Source organism: Hydra viridissima, unplaced genomic scaffold (genome assembly GCF_058129835.1).
Source record: "Hydra viridissima isolate aposymbiotic clone 2 unplaced genomic scaffold, HvirCarnegie_v1 scaffold_13, whole genome shotgun sequence".
Classification (NCBI taxonomy): Eukaryota; Metazoa; Cnidaria; class Hydrozoa; order Anthoathecata; family Hydridae; genus Hydra; species Hydra viridissima.
This window is the reverse complement of record NW_028324312.1, coordinates 3,212,444-3,236,902: the sequence shown is the minus strand read 5'-3', so window position 1 is coordinate 3,236,902 and position 24,459 is coordinate 3,212,444. Positions and strand designations below refer to the sequence as shown.

General features: G+C 28.1%; 3 protein-coding genes across 3 annotated transcripts; 1 reads left to right on the top strand and 2 right to left on the bottom strand.

The window, feature by feature from the left end:
* Nucleotides 1-749: 749 nt before the first annotated feature.
* Nucleotides 750-3,642, bottom strand: LOC145195412 (ELAV-like protein 1-B). Its single transcript, XM_080073245.2, has 2 exons — nucleotides 3,243-3,642; nucleotides 750-2,560 (listed from the first exon to the last, which is right to left on the bottom strand). Exons 1-2 carry the CDS (start codon nucleotides 3,480-3,482, stop codon nucleotides 1,670-1,672), a joined length of 1,131 nt encoding a protein of 376 aa, XP_079929371.2. The 5' UTR covers nucleotides 3,483-3,642; the 3' UTR covers nucleotides 750-1,669.
* Nucleotides 3,643-10,538: 6,896 nt separating this feature from the next.
* On the top strand, nucleotides 10,539-15,672 carry LOC145194968 (transcription elongation factor 1 homolog). The gene is made up of 4 exons (XM_090070641.1): nucleotides 10,539-10,794; nucleotides 10,941-11,011; nucleotides 11,159-11,223; nucleotides 15,403-15,672. The coding sequence occupies exons 1-3, from the start codon at nucleotides 10,679-10,681 to the stop codon at nucleotides 11,221-11,223; spliced, it is 252 nt and encodes an 83-aa protein (XP_089926767.1). The 5' UTR covers nucleotides 10,539-10,678; the 3' UTR covers nucleotides 15,403-15,672.
* Nucleotides 15,673-15,883: 211 nt separating this feature from the next.
* LOC149880081 (uncharacterized) lies at nucleotides 15,884-21,586 on the bottom strand. The gene has a single exon (XM_090070640.1). It carries the CDS (start codon nucleotides 19,655-19,657, stop codon nucleotides 17,396-17,398), a length of 2,262 nt encoding a protein of 753 aa, XP_089926766.1. The 5' UTR covers nucleotides 19,658-21,586; the 3' UTR covers nucleotides 15,884-17,395.
* Nucleotides 21,587-24,459: the final 2,873 nt, after the last annotated feature.

The window sequence follows — 24,459 nt, the reverse complement described above, 5'->3', positions numbered from 1 at the left end:
AGTTGTTGAAATACTGAAATTATAAAGTTTTTGTAATAAGAATTTGAAATGTAATCAAAATCTATAACTACTTTTTATAAAGTTTTTTTAGCAAATTAGGAGACTAAGCTTACAAACATCTAATTGTGTTATGATCGTAAGTTTTACAACATCGGCCCAAGTTTATTTTCTAAATCTTAAAATTAAAAGCCATCTAGTTTACCATAGTGCTTACCCCCTGTCTGTCATCTTGAATGAATGTGCATGTCAAACAATTTTTGTCTTGAAATATTTTATCAACGCCTACCTTTGATAACAGACCAATTGACGGGTTTAGGAAAAGAAAAATATTTTCATAATTGCTGAACTACTTCGGTAGATACCAGTTTTACACCCTGCAATATGGAATTTTATTCTTATCCTCGCCGTTTTGCTTAAGGTGGTTGGGATGAAATTTTAAGAGAAAAAGTTTAGTGTGAGCATTTTCTCATAAACTTTATTTGATTGCGAATATGGATAAGAAATATTTGGCTATTAAAAGGTATTAAAATTTTAAATAAACCCAATATATCAAAAGAATTGTGGACGTCATTCTTTGTTTATCGATTGCAGTATCAATATCCATTGATTTCGTCACTTAACATTTCAGCTTACGATCATTTCAAGTATGCAAACATGAACTTACAAAATAAAATAAAAAATTTCGCTAAAATACAAGGGGGGCGAGGGATAATTGGAAAATGTACAACAAAGAGAAAAACTAGAACGCAAAGTGTCTATATAAATCTATTAAGTACTCGATGCTTCCTTACAGGACATCAGCAGACATCTTTTATACTAATAAATATTCGTTTTCACAGTAAACAAATAAAAACAATAATTCTCCGAAAGTAAGAAATAACATAAAAATTCTGTTTTTTTATTCAAAGTAATAAAGAAAAAATAGAACAGCAATTCGATTAGCAAGTTCGAATTCATAACGAAGTAGAAGCTTACGTCTTGCATAGAAAAGCCAGAAACAAAACTATGAGACTTGATATAAAATAAAGAAATTAAATGTTATCGAAATGAAAATATCGTTAACATATATTCATTATTCATTAGAAATTCCATATATTTACTGCTCCCTTTTTATGAGCGTTTTAAAATCTTATAAAGTTTCATTTACATTCTGTAAACAAAAAACTCAACAGCAACAAAAAAAATGAAGTCATAAATTATAAATTAAATCATTTTTCCTTTAACGTCTGTGACGTCGATCACAAAACTACCTTTGAAAACTCTCGCACGCATTTCAACGTGTATTTTTTTTATTCTCACAAAGTAAAAGCCAGCGTAATAAAGGAAAAATGAATGAAAAACCGTCTATTTATACACATAACTTGGCAAATTTTTTAAATAATTTCCATTGTAGTTAAAAAATAACGAAAGAGAAAAAACAGTTTTCAAATAGCGTTTGCAAACCTTGTATATTCACTAATAAAACTGAAACCATTGGGTCCTATTTACTTTCTGAAAACTTCATTTATTAGAAACGTCAATAAATTTGTAACTGACGGTCTTAAATATAAAACGAACTCGTCATGCATTGAGAGGGGGAGGGGTATATATATTCCTTCAAAAGTATTTTTAACGCTAAAAAATTTAACTGAAAAACAAAAAACGAAAAAAAACTTTCTAATAAAAAACATCAGATCATTGACATACCCGCTTGGTTTCTCGGTCGCTTAAACGAGACCTGAAGTGGCTTTCCTCGTTCGCAACAATAACCATTAAGATGAAGTATAGCCATGGTCGCATCTTCATAGTGCGCCATGTTAACGAAACCAAAACCTTTGCATTTTTTAGTATTATCATCATAAACCACTCTCGTACTCTGAATGGCTCCAAACTTCGAAAAAAGCTGAAAAAGCGTCAGTTCCGACGCATCCGACGGTAAGTTGTAAACAAATACGCACCACGACGCATTATTCAAAGAGGAGTTGGAGGAATTAACAACCAGGTTATTTCTCAAAACTGAAGAATTCGGAGACAGTGGAGAGCTGATAGGTGAAGTCGTGAGAGAAGCACCACTGGAGTTTATCGGAGATAGCTGTGTGAGACCCACTTGTCTCAAGAAAGTAGACCCAGCAAGACCTTTTGCCTGAGCGAGAATATCTAAGTACGGTTGAATTTTCTGAGAAGGAGGATTGGCAAATTTAACCGTTAATGGTTTTATGGCGCCGTTAATTTCGGGAATGCGGTTATTTAACCCGTTTATTGCAGCTTCAGCATCGTTGCGTTTATCGAAACGTACAAATCCAACGCCTCGACTCTGACCCGACTCTTCGTACAAAACTTTACTAGTAATTATTGATCCGTAATTCGAAAAAAGCTCTCGTAAATCATTTTCGTTGCATGCTAATGGGAGTCCGCTGACATAAAGGTTAGCATTCTTTATCTCAGTGCAGCTTGGTCGTGCAATGCTCACTTTAATAGTTTTATTGGTCAACTTCATTCCTTGCAAAGATTCTATTGCTTTTCTTGCGTCTGCTGCGTGCTGATAGTTCACAAAAGCGTAACCGAGACTAGCTCTTGTAACCTATAATAGAAAGTATGATGCGATTAACAATAAAAAAAAGTTTACAAATCTAATTCTACAGTCTATAAACCGGGTGATTGATTTTACAAATGAAACAGCATGATCTTATTTATGTATAGTGCATTAGTTTTAGCTTTACGTTTTTGTTTACCAATTATTACTTTTAAATGGTCTAACTTTTTTCAACTTAAAAAAACCACACTTTACAGTAATTTTACAGTAATTATCAATTACGAAAGAGCTGAGTTATCGAAATATAAAAAGTTTAATGGTGACTAAAATTGTTTATTGCATAAAACGATATCTGGTTTCAGAAACAAATAAAACTTATTAACAAATAAAATACCGCAAAGCATATCAAATAACAATAAAGATAACTATACACACGAGAGAATGTGAAATGAAACAAAATAGTAACGCAGTTGAAAAATTAGAATGCAATACCATTCGATTCATTCTAATCATTTTAGGGCGAAAGCAACAAAAAAGTATTTTAATTTAATCGAAATATTTTTGTAAAATTGATTTTAAATTTAACTAAAGAATTTTGTAAGTTTTTAACTATCCATGAGTAGGAAATAAAATTTTTGAAAAGTATTTTCATTTACACATGCATGTCAATAATAAACAACTCAAACTTAATGCTATTTCGGTAAAAATAAAGATAGATAAGAGGTTTTACCTTATCACGAATAAGTTTACAGGATTCTAAAGGTCCGACAGAAGAAAATAGAGTTCTTAATTCATCTTCAGTCATTTCTTGGGGTAAATAATTTATGATCAAATTAGTAGGATTCTCGTCATCAGGATCTTGTTCCAAGTTCAATGGGTATCCACCTAAATTTACATGAGCAAGTCCATTTATTACTCCGTTCATTAAGTGGTGATGACCATGGCCATTCATCATGTGTACGGTTGCCATTTTCAAAGGCTCCACTTAAATATACAACTTAAACTTGTGTCTTTAAAAAGTGCTACTACATAAACTGTAAAGCACATTAACATAAACCTCAAAATAAAAATTAACGTAAAACTTTCGCGCGACTTCCTTTTTCAGAAGGAACTAAACATTTACAACACGGTTTGATTTAATATAATTTATAATCATCGATTTGTTCCGCTCGCTTAAACAATGCAATTTTGTCTTCATTGGTCAGTTACTCATTAATAACATGTTTTTATTGGTCAATATGAGTTCTTTTGTGTTGATATAAATACAGGTCATATGTCACCACGATCTTTCTTCTTTGAAGCTTATCTATTATTTAAAGCGTCTAATATAGCCGTTTGGTTTCAATCAGCGGATGCAAATTATTTGTTGTTTATCGTGCGGAAAGAAGTGCTATCGAACATATTCCTTGAAAAGTATTGCATTTTCTTTCAAAATAATTCAAACTAATTGCGGAAATAAATTTCCAATAGTAAGTTTTAGACGAAGAGTAAAATAAAACCGAATTTTTAAAAGTTCATATAGAAACAAGCTCTCCAGCGTAAATTTAAATTTCGAAAGGAGCGTAAGAACAATTTTTAAAAAGATCGAGGATTGAATTCTTTGGAAGAACAAAAGGAGCAGATGAAAAGTTTAACACGTTCAAGTTTTACAAAACAAAGGACACCGCTTCACCTGTCGCACTTTTTCTCTCTTTTCTACGTTATCTACGAAAAAAATGACACCTGTCCCTTCATATAACTTTTTATACGTTTTTCTCTGATTGTGTAAACGGAAAATTTATTTTGAATATTTACGGTAATAGAAAGATTGCTTAACTTAATAGTTTTTAGCTGTATTATCAAATTCGAACTTTTTATCGTCATCGACAGAACCCACGTGATTTGGTTTTTGTTATTGACAACCAGTTTTAAAAATGTGTTACACAGGCTGCTCACGCAAATTGTAACGAAAATGCAATTTAAGGTATACAAAACCATTTAATGAATTATAAACTGGGTTTCTAGAGTTTGAAAGAGAAAAAAAAAGCGAGCATGGGGTAAGGGTTGTTGGTTTAGTTCGGTTGGGTTGATTAGTGCGAATTAAATTTTTGAATAGTTCCTCAGACTAGAGTAAACTTTATGAAAGAAATATGAGCATTTTAACGAATATTTTTTATAAATTTGATAGTTTCAATAAATGGTTAATTTACTTATTTTTAAATACCGCATCATTGGTTAACCGTTCTTTGTTACTCGAAATGCTTTACGTTCCATCAGTCGTAAATTCATATTATAAAGAATGAAGGCTTCTTAAGATTCGGATTATTAAAAGTTTATGCCACTTAAAAAGTGTTCTCTTGACCAATCTTCTTTATCAAATGTGAGCCGAGGATTATGGTACTAGACCACATTCATACCCACCACCACCATCACCATCACTACCATTCCCATCTCTCCTCACTTCCATACTTTTATTTTAGTTTAAGGGAAGTTCATGAACGATTTTTGTTTAAAAAGACGAAAACTGCAATCCAATTTGTGTTTTGAACAACCCTGAATTTAAAGTTCAAGAAAATGACAATGTCAAATAAAACACTTTCTCGCCATTTTCTCTGCACTTTTGTTTTTGTAAGTTTAAGCAATATTACTAAGCAAACTGACGTGGTTTTTACGATCGCAGCTAAAAATTTCAAAATAGGATGTTGAATGGGATTTTATTTCAGTCGCATGTGTGAATATAAGAAATACTCTAATATTAAGATAAATGTAAGATATAAAATAGATGGGTTACATTAATTGATAACTAAAACGTCAACCGTTTTATTTAAATATTTGTTTAAAATGTCTTTTAAAGTACGTCGCATTTCATTTTAACAATTCATTTATTTTTTGTTATATTTTGTTAGATTTTTTCTTATACTTTTTCTCATACTTTTTCTTATACTTTTTCTTATATCTTTTCTTATATTTTTTCTTATATTTTTTCTTATACTTTTTCTTATATTTTTTCTTATATTTTTTCTTATATTTTTTCTTATATTTTTTCTTATATTTTTTCTTATATCTTTTCTTATATTTTTTCTTATACTTTTTCTTATATTTTTTTCTTATATTTTTTCTTATATTTTTTCTTATATTTTTTCTTATATTTTTTCTTATATTTTTTCTTATATTTTTTCTTATATTTTTTCTTATATTTTTTCTTATATTTTTTCTTATATTTTTTCTTATATTTTTTCTTATACTTTTTCTTATACTTTTTCTTATATTTTTTCTTATATTTTTTCTTATATTTTTTCTTATACTTTTTCTTATATTTTTTTCTTATATTTTTTCTTATATTTTTTCTTATATTTTTTCTTATATTTTTTCTTATATTTTTTCTTATATTTTTTCTTATATTTTTTCTTATATTTTTTCTTATATTTTTTCTTATATTTTTTCTTATATTTTTTCTTATATTTTTTCTTATATTTTTTCTTATACAGCTTTTTGAATCACAAGTAAGATTGAGATTAATTCAATTTCTTTGAGAAGATCGCTTGCTTACCAAAAAAAAAAGAAAAAAGGAATCCCAAAGCTTTATACAGCAAATTTATCACGGTGGGCAGACCTTCTTTTTGGAACGTCGCACAGAGAAAAAACAACGAGCAAAAAAAAACATGTTGATGTTTATCACATCAATTTTATATTGATATATTTAGATAAAGTAATCGTATCAAGAAGTTGATATTCATCTTAGCGAGCTATGCGAAGAAAGAATCTTTGGATGCACTTCACAGTACTTTACCTTTGGTTTTGGTTGAACAATCTTAAGTTTAATAAAAGTTAAACAATCTATGGGATATGAACCGGATATGGACAGAACATGGACAGGATATGGAAAAAGTTTAGTTCGGAAATTCCTGTCAAACACGTTTTTTAGCCTATAAATGGCAATTATTTGGCTAAAGAGTGTATTAAACTGTTAGTTTAACTGATCTTATAAAAAGATAAAGTTTAAAACAAAAGGGTCAATGTTTCAAAAATTTTAAAGATAGTTAGAGAGAAAAAAAAATTGAAGATAAGTTTATCTCGTGAAATGAATGTTAGGTTGATTTTAAGCTTTCTGAGATCAAATATGTAATACATATACACATATATATGTATTACATATTATATACATATGTAACACAAATATGTATACAATATTTATTTATAAAGAGCAAAGTTAATCATTGGAAAATGGGAAATTCAAAATAAAATCATTAATAATGTTAAGTATTTTTTGAATTTTTGTATCTTAAAAACTACAACGATTACAAATAGTTATATTTTCGTTCTATTCATGTTTTTATTTGAATGAAATTTTCGTGGTCTAGTATGTAGTCGTTTTCTTTGTTTAGCTAATCTGTTATTGAATTGTAGTCATTAAACAAAATGACGGTCTGTAAATCTTTTGTTTGAAATTATTGCAACTAAATATTTCAGATCATGTAATCAAAAATTGAAAAAAAGAACAAAAAGTCATGTGAAAGTTGTTAAGTACAACTTTTCCAGGCAGAAATCGTTGTTAGCATAATTGGCATAACAATAATAATAATAATAATAATAATAATAATAATAATAATAATAATAATAATAATAATAATAATAATAATAATAATAATAATAATAATAATAATAATAATAATAATAATAATAATAATAATAATAATAATAATAATAATGATAATAATAATAATAATAATAATAATAATAATAATAATAATAATAATAATAATAATAATAATAATAATAATAATAATAATGATAATAATAATAATAATAATAATAATAATAATGATAATAATAATAATAATAATAATGATAATAATAATAATAATAATAATAATAGTAATAATAATAATAATAATAATAATAATAATAACAATAATAACAATAATAATAGTAATAATAATAATAATAATAATAATAATAATAATAATAATAATAATAGGCATAATTTTACTTCTACAACTTGTGTCAAAAAAAAACAAAAGAAACTGAAATAATGCTTTAACTTTCTATTTGAAAAAATGAACTTCATTTGACCTGGCGTCGTGAAATCATTTTTACGGTGCATCAATCAATTTCATGGTAGTTGATCTCAGCTTATAAGCAAGGACTGAATAAGATGCTGCATTTCTCTAGGGATCGTTTGATTGATGATCCCTAGAGAATGATGACTGATTTTGAATTAATAAATAATCACAAATATTAATTCTGTTAACTATAAATCTGTTATGTTAAACTAGCTGGCATTATGTTTATGTTAAGCTGGCATTATGTTTATGTTAGCATCATGCTCTTGTTGGAGTGTTATTAGTTACGTTAAAATTTTTTAGACCGTAATACAAAAAAAATCCATTTACAATAAATGAAATTTCAAGTGTAATACGGCACACAACAGCTTTCTTTCCAATTTCTAGAGGCACGAATGATTATTATAATTAGCTTTAGAAGCTGCAAATAAAATTCTAATGATTAGGTGGATAATCATCTTATAATTTACCTAAAAAAGTCATCAAGATAAAAACAGCAAGATTTCTTAATGAATATGAAAAATTTAAATTTTTTGGAGCACATACATAAAAAAACTTAATTAATTTTGCATCAGAAACATAAATCGTTAAAAAATGTGAAACGACTTTTTAAAAAAGATGGTACACCAAATACCTATAGTAGTAGAGTTCATTGTCAGAACCCACGTGATTTGGCATTTGTAATTGACCTCCAGTTTTAATTATAGTTATACTAAAAAATGAATGGTATTTATAACATTTATAATATTCCTACTTCTTTTTTTTTTTTATATACTTTTTTAAGACATTTCTCTTTGACCAACTTCTAGTGGTTTTTCTAACTGGCCGATTAATAGTTTCTTTAAAAAAGCCTCCTAAAGAATTCTATCAACCAACATTTTTGTCAATAGAAGGAAGGAAGGAGGGAAGGTGAAGGAAAGTCTTTAAGTATTTTCAAAAAGTAAATCCAAACTAAAGGTCACCGGGGTAACTTTAGCTATCCCCTATGGACGATAATTAATTTTATAGAATTGCTAAATATTTTATATAACACAAACTCGTTGGAAAGTATTTATACCTCAATGTATAAATTTTATTTAAAATAGTGTTTAAGTAATTATAATTTAAAATCTTTCTTCTCGGGTCAAAAGATAAAAGTTTTTCTATTTCCTCTAACTTTTGAAATCCTAATAAAAATTTATCAAAACATCAAAGTAAAAAAATCAAAAGAAATCTCTGAGTTTCTTCTTTTAAATATCTTTGTCATTATTTTTGTGTTTAATTCATTTTGCAAGTATTTCTTCGTTTTGTATATTCTTAGACATTTTAAAATCTAGAAACATTCAGTAATTGAAATCCATAAAATTAAAAATAAAATAGCAATATTTCTTACTTAAAACTATCACTTTATTCTTTATTAAATAATTATTCATCGAGCGAAACGCAAAAAATCAATTGCTTCCCCTTCTAATAAGTTGTTCAAATCCATTTTTGTTTTGTTCACTTTTCAAACACGTGACTGATAATTTATCATAATCTCAGAACGAACGACGAGTTCAAATTCTCTAAGCTACAACGTATAATTATAACTGGATGGCGCTTCGGATAAAAAGCAGCGAATTTTTTTGAAGCCGATAATTTTTTCATCAACCGCAATTAGAGAATCCTATCTATCGCGCGATAAGCTTGAAAAGCGATTTATTTACATAAAGTTCTAAATGAATGGAAAAAAGAATTTCCCATTTTGGTGATGATTATTTAAAAATTGAAGTGATAATTACCAGTGATTCTTAATTTTGATATTCTAATTATGCCATAGTTATTACTAGTTCAAACACTGATACGTTTACTTTTATCAGAGGTATAATATTCTGAGATTTTCCCATACTGATAGTTATCGATGATAGCTATCGATTATAGTTATCGATGATAGTTATCGATAGATATCGATGATAGTTACCGATGATAAAAGCTTATCCTTAAATGCCAGATTTTTTCTGATTTAAATGTAACTTTTGTTAGTTTTAAAATAAGAATAAATTATATTAAAATGTGAATTTAGCCTGGGATGCTTTAGTAGTTTAAGCTAGCATAATGAATTACATCTTCTTGTATCTTGTAACATGGCCATAAAATATTTTAGGATTCAAGTTATGTTTTGGCTGATTAATTCAACATATTGGTTTGCAAACAAATTTAAAAATAATGGTATCAGTTCCATGATACCCCACTCTATATATATGATTCCCCACTCTATATACTACTTTATAATAATAACAATAATAATAATAATAATAATAATAACAATAATAATAATAACAATAATAATAATAATAATAATAATAATAATAATAATAATAATAATAATAATAATAATAATAATAATAATAATAATAATAATAATAATAATAATAATAATAATAATAATAATAATAATAATAATAATAATAATAATAATAATAATAATAATAATAATAATAATAAAATAATAATAATAATAATAATAATAATAATAATAATAATAATAATAATAACAATAATAATAATAATAACAATAATAATAATAATAATAATAATAATAATAATAATAATAATAATAATAATAATAATAATAATAATAATAATAATAATAATAATAATAATAATAATAATAATAATAATAATAATGATAATAATAATAATACTGATAAATTATATAATTGTATATTGTCATGAACTATGAATATATATATATATATTTTACATAATTATTGTTGATGTTTTTAAAATATTTAGATGTTCTAAATATACCTAGACAAATATTAATCTTAGTACTCCAGCCTGTAATCTTCTTTTGCGAATATGTTAAAAATCTCTAAATAGATACTTAGTTGTACATTAGTATCTTTAGGCAATTATATATTACGCAACAGGTTTTTTGAAACTTTATGTAATTTTAAAATTACTTTGAAGGTTTTTTTTTTTGTCACTCCTCTTAAATCACTATTGTGCGACAGGATGAGATTATGCCTCTAAATTTCGTGCGTACAACACGAAGTCGGTCAACACGCACACTATACCAATAGTGATAGCAGTAATAGTTTCATTTACATTTTTATATTTTAAAAAGAAGTAAAAAAGCCTATTCTACAAATATAATTAAAAAATGGGAAGAAGAAGAGCCAAGCGAAAAGCTCCACAGAAAAAAAAAATTCTTGGGACTTTAGAGAATCAATTTAACTGCCCATTTTGTAATCACGAAAAATCGTGTGACGTTAAGATGTAAGGTTTTGTTAAACTTTAAAAATTAAGAAAGGTTGTGACAGCTTTAACTAGGTGTATAGATAAAAGTTACACGTTGCTTAAGTAATTGTTTTTAGTTTTATTTTTTAAAAGATACAGTATGTAATAAAAGTCTTTATAACTAGGGATAAACAACGAAATGTTGGACATATATCATGCAGAGTTTGTTTAGAAGATTTTCAAACACCAATTACATGTATCTTTTCTTTTGAAAATGAAAAGTAATATACGCTATTTTTTAAAATTAAAGCTACATTTTAAAAGTGGCATGTTTCTTTTTTTTTCTTTCTAATAACATTTTAAGCAACTTTGCCCAGTGCAGTTTTCTTAACATTTCCGTAAGATTTATCAGAACCTGTAGATGTTTTTGGTGATTGGATTGATGCTTGTGAAGAAGCAAATGCTTAGGTATTTATGTTGAATTTTTTTAAAATTCTTTTATAGCTTTTTTTTTTTCTTGTTTTGTTTTGTTTTGTTTTGTTTTTATTAAAAGTAAACCAATCCCCTCTGACTTTCATTTCAAATTTCAATTTCCATTCAAAACAAAGTTGATGTTCTTTTAACAAGAAAAGTTCAAATTTCTGATTTAGTTATCAGAATATATGCAAATATTAAGACAAAATAAAAATGAAAAATAGTATAAAATCAACTGTAAACAAAGTTCAATTCATTCTCCTGCACTCTTTTTTTGGAAACTTTAAATGTTAATTAATTTTTGTTATAATAGAATGCAAGATAATAGAAAAGAGTTGTCCCGCATCAAACAAACCTTATGTTTATAATATCATATTGTTGAAAATTATATTATAAACAAAAGGTTTCATATTGTTGAAGCTTGTTATGATTATGTATATCAATTAGATAAGCAAATTCTGAAAATTTCAGCTTAATATCTTAAGAAGTTCTTGAGAAACACCTGATTAAAAAATGGGTCATTTTGTGTGATTTTTCTAATTTCAAAGTTCTTGTTCTTAAAACCAGATTTTGAGAGTCATCAAAAGGTACCTATGATTGAATTAATCTATGTGTGTTCAGAAAAAACATAAAATGAGTTAGTGCTCTTATGATTCCCTCAAATAAGATTACAGAAGTCAGCCTAAATGTTAAATAAAAAAAAAAAAAGAAGAATGAGAATATTATGTGGATCTTTTTGAAGATGTAAAAAAAAGCATCAATTTGTATAGAATTTAAATTATCATATGTGATTTAATAATAATTATCATATGTGATTTACTAAAAGTTATCATATATGATTTACTAAAAATTATCATATATGATTTATTAAAAATTATCATATGTGATTTACTAAAAATTAACAGGTAAAATGCTTAACAAGCACCTAAAACCTTGCAAACTACTGGATTTTGTTGGTTAAAACAGATTAGATTTTTAGAATCAAAAGTAAAATTGTTAATATTTGTAAATGGTATGAAATGAACTTAAAAGAAGCCAACAAATTAAGTTTTTTGTTTAACCAATTTTGAGAAATTTACCTTACCAGGCTTTCTTTTGTTGTTTATACCTTGAAATATGATTTTTTGATTTTATGTTTTTGATCCTTTATTTAACAAAACCAAATCTGAAAATTATTTCAAATAATTTTAAATTTATTTTTAAACATCAAGCCTCAAGCTCTTTGAAATCATAAAAACAAAAAAATTACCGAGGAAGATTTCTAACTTATGGAAAAATTTCAAAAATCTGATTTTTGCTCAAAAACATAAAGTATCTATCCACAGAGTATGAGGTATGCAAAAACTTTATTCAAAAGTTCTTAATCCCTAAAAATAATGAGAAAAATTTTTTGCTTGATGGGAGATTTCATGCAAAATTTGTTTATTTTTAAATAGCCATTTCTAAAGAATCACATAAGATAGTGACCTGAAATTTTCAGGACTTATTTATTTCACCCAAAATTGATCAAAGGAGATCTGAAAGTTGATTTGAAAAAGTTTCATCAAAATCAGAGGTTTTTTCATGTGAGGTCCATTAGTTAACCGGCATTGAATGAACCAAAAATATTTTTAAAATTTTTGGTATGCTACAATTGCTTGCTAGAAATATCCTTTAGCTTTCATTGGAAAGTAAAAAATGCTTCAAAAAAAAAGTCCCATCTTTTTTGAAATATCTATTACTCTAAACCTATTTTTCATTTTGCACCTAGTTAGAAGATGTTGCACAAGATTAGAAACAAATGTTAAATTATGTGGTTCCACAAAAGTTACAAGCATTTAAAAAGTCTCTTACTCAATAACTGACTAGAACCTGCACCAAGAAAAAATATATTAGAAATGTGTATTAGCAAAAATTTTAAGAAAATATTTTTTTAAATGGAGAATCAAAACACTTGAGAGACAAAAATAATATAGAAATAAAGACAAAAATATTTTTTTAGTTTTATATTATTTCCTTGAGAAGCAAATTAATCAATTTGTGGAAATGTCACTTTAGTCAGATTATAGTGGCTTTTTTTCTGGACCAAAGCAGTCATGCAGGTAGATACAAGGTGGTATAAAGATTGTTATAAATTAGGTCAGAATATTTAGGTGGTATAAAGATTGTTATAATTAACAGTCAGAAATAGACAATCAGAATTTTAAGGTAAAAAGTGTTTTTACATTTTTTGGGAAATACTTCATTGGATGCAATATGGAATCGGTGATGGCAGAAATAATGGTAGCTGAGAATTTTAGAGAAGAGTTTTTGAGTATTCTTTTCTTTAAAAACCGTCCATCAGCTTATATTCTAAAAACAAGTTATTCTTACAATTAAATTAAGCTCAATGCCTCACACAAACAGTAAGGAAAGGGTTATAATAGTTTACAAAATTTATAATTTTATATTTCTTTAAGTGTGTTGGTACTTGTTAGAGTTTAAATTATGTTTGAAAATACCATTTAATCGTTAGAAAATTTTTCTCCAAATAAATAACTTTAAAGTTTGTCTTATGTTTCTTTTTCTTTAATTTTTCTTTTTTCTTCAGTTTGTCTATGATTTTTTAAAAAGTGTTGAACCCTACTTACAGCTGTCATTGTAAATTATTAAAATTTTTAATGTCTATTGTTATAGCTTTTTTTCCTAATTTTCTTGCTCCTTTATTTTTAATATACTAATGGGTGGAATGGGTGGAATGAGTGGGTTGAGACAAATATTAAAGTCATTTTATTTATGAACAAGCAAACTCTGTATTTGAAATTTTAGATGATTATTACTTATTAACTTTTATTTAATTTTCAATGTTTCTAATTTGGAAAGCACACCATTTTCAGTAATTTTGTGCAATTTTCCAATGATCCCTTTCATAATGTCTTGTAAAAATGTTCCATCAAATTCTTTTACCTTTGCTTTAATGCATAACATCAAATGCTATTCAGTATGAGCCATCCACCCTCCCTCATACAACTTCTGAACCATACATCTCCAAAAGTTTTTAATTGTTCTTACTTGATTTAGTGTGTATATGTCATGGGGCATATAAATGACATTATCATCTAACCAGCATAAAACCTTCGTAGCTTATTGTGCTTGCCAAATCTGGCTGAAATGAATATTATCCATTGCTGTTGATATCAGTAAAAGGCTTATGCCTTTTTACCAAACATTCTTCAAAATATATGTCTTGATTTATCTCTAGAGCACTGACTGCACAAATACCTCAGGTATTTCTCTATACCTTTGTATCTGACTTCATCTGGACACGTATATACATTATATATGTAAAACCGTCATTCCCGGGTATTCTATCACAATAGAATGTGAAATACTTTTTATCGTCCATAACATTCGTATTATCTGACCCATATAGATGATTTACCAGCTTTTGACTTGAGCTGATTGTTCATTGTATTAAGGTTTTTTTTTTTATCTTTTTTATAATGATTATCTGCTTGAGCTAGTTGACTGTGTATGATTATGTGACTTGATGAAAATTCTCAAACTAGTTTACGGAAACTTACATCAACCTTATTTTTCTCAGCTCTTTTCTTAATACCTCGATTCTTATCGTTTCACACCTTCGATTAAAAGTATTTTTGTTGGTTACGCAAGAGCTACTATTTACAATAATGTAAAATTACAATTATATCAAAAGATATTGTAAATAGTAGCTTTTGCATAACCTTCTTGCATGAAATGATTTACCACAAAAACATCTGTAGCATGTGGATTTTTTACAAAAAAAAGTTTTTGTTTTTTCTTAAAATCCTTCTTGAAACATTTTGATTTGAATTTTTTAGATAATATTCCTAAGTCATTGATGCATGAATTAAATAATTACAAATTATTCCATGTGATTTCAAAGCGTGGCAAAAAAAACACATAATTTTTGTCTCAATCCACCCCCGCTCGACCCGTTATATGGTCATAATTAAAGTTGCTGGGAGATGCCTTGTCATGTGAATGACATTTATCGATTCAATAATTGGAATCTTATGAAACCTTTACTACTTTTACTATTGATAATAAAGCCTATTATTACAAGTCCTAACTATTACAAGTCCTTAGTTATTACAAGTGCTAATTCACCCAACATCAGTTGGATGAATTTAAGATTTTTTAGCATCTTTTTTGATGTTATTCTGCTTTTAGAACAAATGGTGAAATGGTTTTACAACCCGAAGAGGGAATCTTTGGTTGAAGTGTGTATTTATGTACAAATGAAAACGCTATTGAAGTATTGAATCTGAAATTCGACAGATATTTATTTTAAAAGCATTATATTAAGTCAATTTTTTAACAGCAAATATGAAGTTATAAAACATGTAATTTTTGAATGGAATTTATAAACGTTTAAAAAACTATGTGCGTTCTGTTTTCAACGCTGTAAATACACGTTTTAAAAATTTTCTTCTCTGAAGACTTATGTTTTTTTTGTTGAGTTTGTTTTTCCTCTCACGGTTAAACAGTTCTGAATTTTTATGGTAAGCAACATCTGTTGTGCTTAATAATGAACGTTAGGATGGAGTATTTTTTATTTATTTATTTTTTTATAAAAATCAAAAGCCCCGATGTGTCTTAAGAAGCCTTTTGAGGTACCTAAAAAGTAATTAAAATTTGAATCAATTCCAACTTGATCTTGAGTCATTATTGAAAAATATTTACCGTTATCTAAAATTTTGAAATAAGATTGTGTCAAATCATGTTCGTACAGGTCTTTAATACATAATAAAGCAACTCAAATTATAAACATCTTTTATGTTCCAGCTACACAGCGCTGTTAAATTTGATGAGAGCACTCTACATAATGGTATCTGAAAAATTAGGAATCCCAAAAACGATTTAAGAATCATTATGTAAAGTGTATGGTGCATCGAAAGGATTTGCAGGCAACTTTGCACGCAAGACCTGATGGGATTGACATTATAAAAGAACCTTCAAGATAAAGAGGTTGTTGCGGAATGGTGGTGTATCGTATTTGCCAAATTTAAAAAGATAGTTGCATGAAATAAGTTTTATTTTCAATACAATCCCCCTCAATACACTTTATCCAATGACTTTTCAGTAATTCTATTCCATCATTGTAAAACGAAAACTCTGGTCCAAACTTACGATTTTTTTTATGCGCTTGATCTAAACAGCATTGTAAACAGAACAACATTCTAAACATTGTAAAATTTAGCATTCAAAATATTGATTTTCTTTTCTGAAAGAATTGATTGTTTTATCTGCTGATGGAACTTTTTTACCTTTAATCGGCTTCAATAGTTTCAAATATTGCATTTGTTTTGTTGTATAGTTATAAAACCAAGTTTCATCGACAGAAAATGACGCTTGAAATTTTATTTTTCTTTAAGCAATCCAAATAAGCTTGAGAACCAAACATTGGAACGCATTTTTGATCAATTGGTAGTATATGCAACACCCATCTTGCACAAAGATTTTTCATTTTTAGTTCTTCATGTAAAATATAACCCATCCAGTTTTCGTCCTTTCTATCGTCTATCATATAACACCGTATCATGGATTTTTCGAATGTTTTTTTGTAATGTGACATTTTTTGGACGTCTTCAAAACTTGTACGTTTAAATCAGCAACCCAGTTGAATATCGTTCTCAAAGTTGAATACCGTTCTCAAAGTTGAATATCATTGCAAGTGAAGGTGAAGAGTCGTTACAATTAATAATCGTTCATGAATTTGTTTTGTATTTACAATAAGAATTCAATCACTGCGCAATATTTGATAGTAAAAAAATACTCTGACACGTCGACACTACCTGATTTGTAAACAAATAATGAATTGAAATATCTAAAAATTCACGTGTTTATATGAAAATTCTATTAACTGGGAAAAAAAAAAAAAAAAATGACGGACTTATCGATCCCATTTAAGTCACATTCTAGAAAATCATCGAACGGCCTACGTATATTCAAGAAGTATATATATTCAAGAAGCACATATTTGCAAGTAGTTAATACATCCAAATTTGAATAAAATATGCATATACTGAAACTTTATGCCATTAATAGTCTATCATTTAACCCTGCAAAAGCTTAATGAATTCATAAAATCTTTAAATTCAAATCAAAAGCCACCTTTAAACGTATATTAAGAAATCTGTTCATTTTTTCCTTAAATTTGTTTTCAGTTACTTTTTAAGTTAAAGTCGTTAACAGTGATTTTCTTTGGTTGAAAATATATAAGTACCATTCTAGTTGAAAACTTCGGGAACATCAAAGATAGATTGACTATCACCATGATTAACGAAGTTGCAATTGCTTTTGATTTACCATCTTGAGCGCTGTAATAAATGGGAAAGTAACATCCCATTACAATGCATGATATCCATGTGCTGTAAGTAATAGATGCAGTTTCGTTGAAGAAAGATGGCAGAGTTCGGGCACGAAGACTTTGAATAGCAGATATAGATAAAACGAAACCAATAAAAATGACTTGAATAGTAAAATGGGCATCCGTCGAACACTGAAAATCTCTGGTCATATTTTCGTACTTCAGAGTCTGAATTAATCTTGGTGGCTCATGAATAAATAAAGTACCTCCTAATACAACTTGAAAAAGTAAAAAGCCCAGCACAATGATAAAGTCCAACGAAGTAGCTTTTACTTTATCTTTGTTGGTGAGACGATGTTTTAGTTTAAAGATGGTAATATATTTGCGGGTCTTAACGCATGTTGTTGCTGCTACAATAGTGAACAAAAAACCCAATATCAAATGTCGTACGGAACAAGTTGCGAGAACCGGCTCGTTTATGTACAAGCACGGAATGGCAATAAATATTAAAGTGTGTGTTACCAGCAAAATAATTGAGTATGTAAGATTTTCCGTTTTAACAGTAAGAGTCTTTCTTTGAAGAATAAATGTCACAATTACGAACAAGCTGTAAAAGGAACCAAGAACTGAAAGGACTATAACAGCAATACCCTCCACATCAACTGTTTTCAAGCATTTATTTCTAAAGCGGTCAACGCATTCAGTTTTGTCAATACTTGCTTCGGAATAGTTCAGACATCGTTTGCAACCATCGCTTCCATAATTTTTTTTAAAACTTTTATCTAAACATGGAACGCAATTCCAGTTTTGTTCCTTTTTTGAATCCGTATCTATAACTATCATTATTTTAGGCTCGTATCCCGGTTTGCAATTTATCTTGGGGCAAGACTGGATGGATTTATTGTAGCTGCGCAAATAAGCTTTAGCGTACGGTGTTACTATTGAATCATTTTGACTACCAAACGTTATCAATGTCAACGGTTTTTCGTAAAGTTCTAGAAACTGACTTACGAAGTCTTTAAAACACTTACTTTGATTCAGATAATAAAGATTGGCGGTCAAACTAAAATAGTTAATATAATTCAATTCACTTACTTCCAGGCTGCCATTGCTATATTTTATGGCAGAAAGTAATTGGTCAGATGAATAGTCAAATACATTCTCTATCATCTCGCTTTTACCAAGAAAAAAACTCTTGGAGTAATGTAATTTAGTGCGTCGTAAGTATTTCTGATCCATGTCGTTATTCCAAAAGCACGTGGTTATCCTAACATTTAGGCTGTACGCTATGTCGAAGAAAGTTTTCAGCCCATCGATGGCATTTTTAGCTATGTGCAAAAATAGGACGTCCAGCTTTCCGTTTGAAGACAGTTCCTGTGCAATTAACTTCATTAAAGAAATATTTTTAAAATCAGTAGTATAATCTGAGATGCACAAATTTGGGAAAGATTTAGAGATAGCAGAAAAATTCAACCCTTTTTCTCCGTTTGCTGTGATACTAAGCGTTACAAGTTTGTTTAGCTTTAGAGTATCGATCACATACCAGATAAATTTTTTTGTCAACGGAACATACGCAATATAGTTGCTATTGGGATGAACTAAACCAAAGTTTAACGGAAAAAAATCGATCTGATAAAAAAGAGAATCAAAGGCAATAATATTTGCGATTGCTTTCGTTGAATCTCTATCAAGAAATGTAACGAATAATACTTTTCTCGTTAAAGACTGGTTAAAGTATTGCTGGAAATCTTTACCGATGACAACCTCTAATGCTATATTCTGCGCTGAAGCAACGCTGCAAGACGTAAATATAATTAAATTATTGATTACGTTTAGATATGATTTTAAGTTCATCAAGGCTTGAGGATAATCTTTGTGATTGGTTGAACTTTCTGGGATTATGCCCACTATGAGAAAATCGACTTTTGGTGTTTTAGGTGTTACTAAAGGAGGCAAACCCATCTGGCATTGCTGATTGGAAAATACTGATACTATAAGTAAGGAAAGTACGAAGGATGTCTTCCAGAACATTACTACGTTACTTTTCTTGGCTGGTTCTGTTTTTTTTAATAAAAAAAAAAAAACGATGCTCTTAAAACTTTGTCGCCCCTCCATTTTTCTAATTGCTTTTTCAATTTAAAGAGTTTGATCAAGTACGTTTGTGTTTATTTTTGCAATTTTCGACAATTTGCAAGTTTCGACTTTCAATTATTTTTAAAACGAAAAGTATGCTCTAATAAAAAAAACTCAAAATCGAACTTTTTATGAATTTACGATTTAGAAACATACAAAATGGTTAAAATATTTGGAAAATTTTAAAAATTTTATTCAGCTTTGTTTTTTGTTTACTATTCTTTGCTTAAATCAAAAAGTCGCTGAATGTGCAAAATTGTATTTTGAAATTTTGACAGCAACATCTTTTTCCATATTAATTATTAAATTTCTTTAATTATTTACACTTTTATTTTGACCTTCTAAACCGTAAAACTAGTCATCGTTAAACGATTTAAATAGTGACTTTTTTATCGATAGCTTACGTAAATAAGTTGTCACGAGTTTACACCATTGAAGTAGCGGTTGAGTAACTGTGAGATAGGAGGGTGTAGGTAGAACTGGGACAACCTATGCAGCAGCTCATTTTTTCAGCCAATCAAAAACTTTCAAATCGTTTCCTTCAGCCTTTGACTTTTTGACATGTATAATTGAAGCCATCTTGGATTCTTGCAGTAAATACAATACCAATAATTTGATTTTAGACCTCAAAACTAAATTTCTAAATAGTTTTTCAAAGTTGTTCAACTGATACTGCAGCTGACTGACGGTTAATACTGGTATTACAGTGCTACCTGTGTTAAAGTGTATTTTACAAAACATATGATTTTGGGTTACAAACATATGATATGACTGTGGGTGGTGTATGCTAATCATTTGTTGTATACACTTGTTACAGGAAAAACTGATACAGGGTGTCCAACATATCCCCGCTATTTTTATCAACAGAAAGAATGCGTAATGCTGAAATGCTTATGAAATTGAAAGAAGAGTCTCAGCATTTCATGGAACGTGTTCAGCAATGATGATTTCTTACCATCATCTCTTATTGATAGTCCCAGTCCTAATGTTGAAGTAAGTTCTTATAATGTAAACCCTTGATTGGAAACTCAACCTAACCCTAGAAAAGAGTTCAGAAATGACCAGCGTAGACCGTTCATTTTGTATTAGATAGTTCGGAGATATTAAAAGGTAAGCAGGGAACAATAATAGCATGTTACTAACAAAGTACAAGTTGAGTATTTAAGAAAAGGTATTGAAATGAGCAACAGTTGTAAGTTCCACGATGACATCCATTTGAGTTGGATAATATCATAACGCTTCTCCCTACTCCTTAGCACAAGGAACAACATCTGGCACAAAGGTCAGGATTGTCTTCTTCTTGACATTGGAAATTTAGATCCAGCGATGTTAAGCATCCACTGATATAACGTGATCATATTACAACTTTTACATCACAAAAATGTGTCTGAATGAATTGAACGTTCTTTTCATTAAATGAAACAAAAAGAATAACATTTTATGGGGTTCGCCATTTCACTCCATGATGTCCCGCATCTCCAACATTAACCAAAAACAAAGTAAACATTCGTCGATTTTTCTAAGTAAATATAAGCATTTCATCTGAAGTGACCATTCCACTATCTCATAGACAGTTAAATGATTTTTTACAAGTATGTAAACCAAAAGCGATATAAATTGATGAAAATGAAATGAGTTTCCCTGTTCTCGCCTATCATTTTGTTAGTAATACGTACCGCCACGTACCACTCAACATAATAGAGAGCTTACGATAAGAAAACTGCAACGGCAACTTCTACAATTTATGATAAATATTTGACACTAGGCAAGCGCAATGGATGGGATTCCCTGAAATGCCGTTTTAAAACTTTTTACGCAACGTCAAAACGTTGAAATTCGTGTTTTCTGAAAACGGCTTATAAATGGATCAAAGTAGTTCTTGCTCCAAAAGTGTAACAAAGTAATTATTTAATTTCTGATTCAAATTTAAGATATATACATAAGTATAAATACATAAATATATATATATGTCTATATATACACACATATACATATATATATATATATAATATATATATATATATATATATATATATATATATATATATATATATATATATATATATATGTGTGTGTGTGTGTGTGTGTGTGTTTATATATATATATATATATATATATATATATATATGTGTGTGTGTGTGTTTATATATATATATATATATATATATATATATATATATATATATATAAACACACACACACACACACACAATAATTATTATTGAATAATACAATAACAACCATAAACTTTTAAAATTTTTTTTGTTTATTTCAAGATGTTTTCTTTTTTATGAAGCGGAAATTCGTAACTATATTTATTTGAATACCGCAACTGCAAGTCGCAACCGCTCGATCCAGATCTTTGTCGTCTCCGTTGCAGTTTTCATATCGTAAGCTCTCTAATACCACCTTTGCTCACCTTGTGCCATAGATCGAAATATTGCTATTCAACCTGTTTGACTTATTTCGTTGAACATCACTCAAAAGTTAAAACATTTTTGTGATCTTAGAAAGATGAAGAGTGTTTTTAACAACTTGCTCTTAAGGTGGTAGTATACCATTAAAAAAAGATTTTGTATTTCAACTTTTTTTTCAATCTTTAATAGTGCATAACATATATAATATGATTAAAAAAAAAGTAAAAATTTTAAAATTTAAAAAAATTAATTATGCGCATAATTATTGATAGACAAAAGCCTAAAAATGAATAACTGGCGACAGGGTTTTTTCAGCAACCGTAAATAAATTTGAACTGAAATTTTGGCTTGTGATCCTTTACTTATGCAATTACAACATGCACTAAAAGTTTTGGATTTTGAGCAAAAAAAGTCAAAATATATGCATTTTAGTCATATTTGGAAGTTTTGTTGATATTTGAGAACACAAAATCACTCACAAAAGCAGAACACAATTAGCTGTAAACATAATTCTAGTAGAGGTTGCAAATACATGTGTTACAAACAAGTATGCCAAATTTCAGATCAAATCGGTTATCGGTTTGAAAAATATCTCCGTCGCCAGGCTATTAAAAATAATTTTGAGAAAAACTCAATTTAAAAATAAAAACAAAAAAAAATTGTTCAAAACTCCCCACTTCCATAAACTGCACCTTCTAATGTTTCGCTTTGATCACAAAAACCTTTTTGTATAGCTCTTAGTTTCTTGCATCCTTATTTCACTATACTTGTACATTGTTTTTCTGCTTTAGAAATGCGCTTTGAGTCATTTATAAGACAAAAGTTATGTAGATTGCAACCTACTGTTATTTTAAGCTTATCAATTAACATAATTTACATGTTTTTGTTTCTATTTGAAAGTCAATACATTTACCACTTTAAACTGAAATTGCAGAAACAACTCGATTATTTGAAGTAAAACCACGCTTTTGCCATGAACCATCAAAGCTACACATAATGTCTCTTGATGTTTCACCTGCAGAGATTAATTAGCAGTATTTTTCATGTTCTGGTCAACTAAACTCTGATAAACATCTAACTGTTTATATAAAGTTTTATTGTAGCTTTTTTTGTTCATAGGTGGCTTCATATTCATTATTCAACAAAGTTTTTCTGATGATGATAACCCTTTACCCATTTCACGAAAAGCCACAATGACACGTGTGTTAATATCAAATGGTTTTTGTCCACTACATATGCTTTTACTAGGCTCTTATTGTTCAATTAAATTTATTTTACAAAATGTAGCAGATGAAAAAAACTCAGTTTTCCAATTGCAACTGTTACAACATATTTTTAAACCAATACTTAACCCATACTTTTAGGAGGAATCAAACATTAAATAAACATTATCTTCACATAAATTCGGGCATTTCAGTAGCGAATAACGTTTTCTAACAGACTAAAGTTCATAACAAAGTTAAAATCTGTACTTTGAAAATCTTGAAAATCTTTATCAGCAATATTTAATTTTTTTTGAAGAAGCAGAATGTGTAGCAGATTTAACAAAAGATAAAGTTTTCGTTTCTGAAGAAGAAATCTTTGTATATCTGTTTCCACGAAATTTTGCTTTTTTATTATTGTATATTCTGTTTGATAATTGTTTTCTCTTTGATTCACCCATATTATTTTTATTTTAAAAAGATAAAAGATATACCATAGCATAAATAATAAAGTTTGAATGCAGCTTGAAACAACAAGCGAATTACGTCAATAAAGCCATCATACTAAACTAATTAGCAAGAAGTCGTTGCAGTCTACAACTTTGCACTTAAAAGAGTTGACAAGGTAAGTATTTCATGGCTTTTTTTATGGTTTAACTTGTTTCTGAAGCGCATAACAACAGAATAAACAAAGCGTTGCTAGGTGGAAAATAAAAAATATTTTATACCGATATATTATAAATAAGTTTTAACATGTGAAGCTTTTTTTATTTAACTAAATCAAATAAAAATTCGAAATCTACGATGATTATATTGGTTAAATTATAAAAGTAAAAAAAAAATTTTTTTTTCACTTTTATTGGTGTACTACCACCTTAAGGATTTAGTTGAAATAGTGCAGAAATCAGATAAACAGTAAAATCAAATCCCCCTGAATTCAAAAACCGTCAAAACATTTTTAAGGTTTTATGAATTCTTCGAGCAAAATTGAACCTATCGCCGAGTTTTGTCGAATCAAAACAATCAAGCCAAAAACAATGATTTTCATCAAATCGTCGAGCAAAATAGAAAATAATTGTTTGGCTCATTTCCACTCACGTTTTTTAACCGTCGTGTTTTTTGATTTTAGTAAATAGCTGGAAATTAGTCTGAGAACGGAAGGCGA

Bases quoted from the DNA above. Each gene is read 5' to 3' on its own strand.
- LOC145195412 (XM_080073245.2), bottom strand. From the start codon at position 3,482: ATGGCAACCGTACACATGATGAATGGCCATGGTCATCACCACTTAATG. The intron at 2,561-3,242 runs GTAAAACCTCTT...TTTCTATTATAG, and splicing joins GTAAACTTATTCGTGATAAG to GTTACAAGAGCTAGTCTCGG.
- LOC145194968 (XM_090070641.1), top strand. From the start codon at position 10,679: ATGGGAAGAAGAAGAGCCAAGCGAAAAGCTCCACAGAAAAAAAAAATT. The intron at 10,795-10,940 runs GTAAGGTTTTGT...CTTTATAACTAG, and splicing joins AAATCGTGTGACGTTAAGAT to GGATAAACAACGAAATGTTG. The intron at 11,012-11,158 runs GTATCTTTTCTT...CATTTCCGTAAG, and splicing joins TTTTCAAACACCAATTACAT to ATTTATCAGAACCTGTAGAT.
- LOC149880081 (XM_090070640.1), bottom strand. From the start codon at position 19,657: ATGGAGGGGCGACAAAGTTTTAAGAGCATCGTTTTTTTTTTTTTATTA.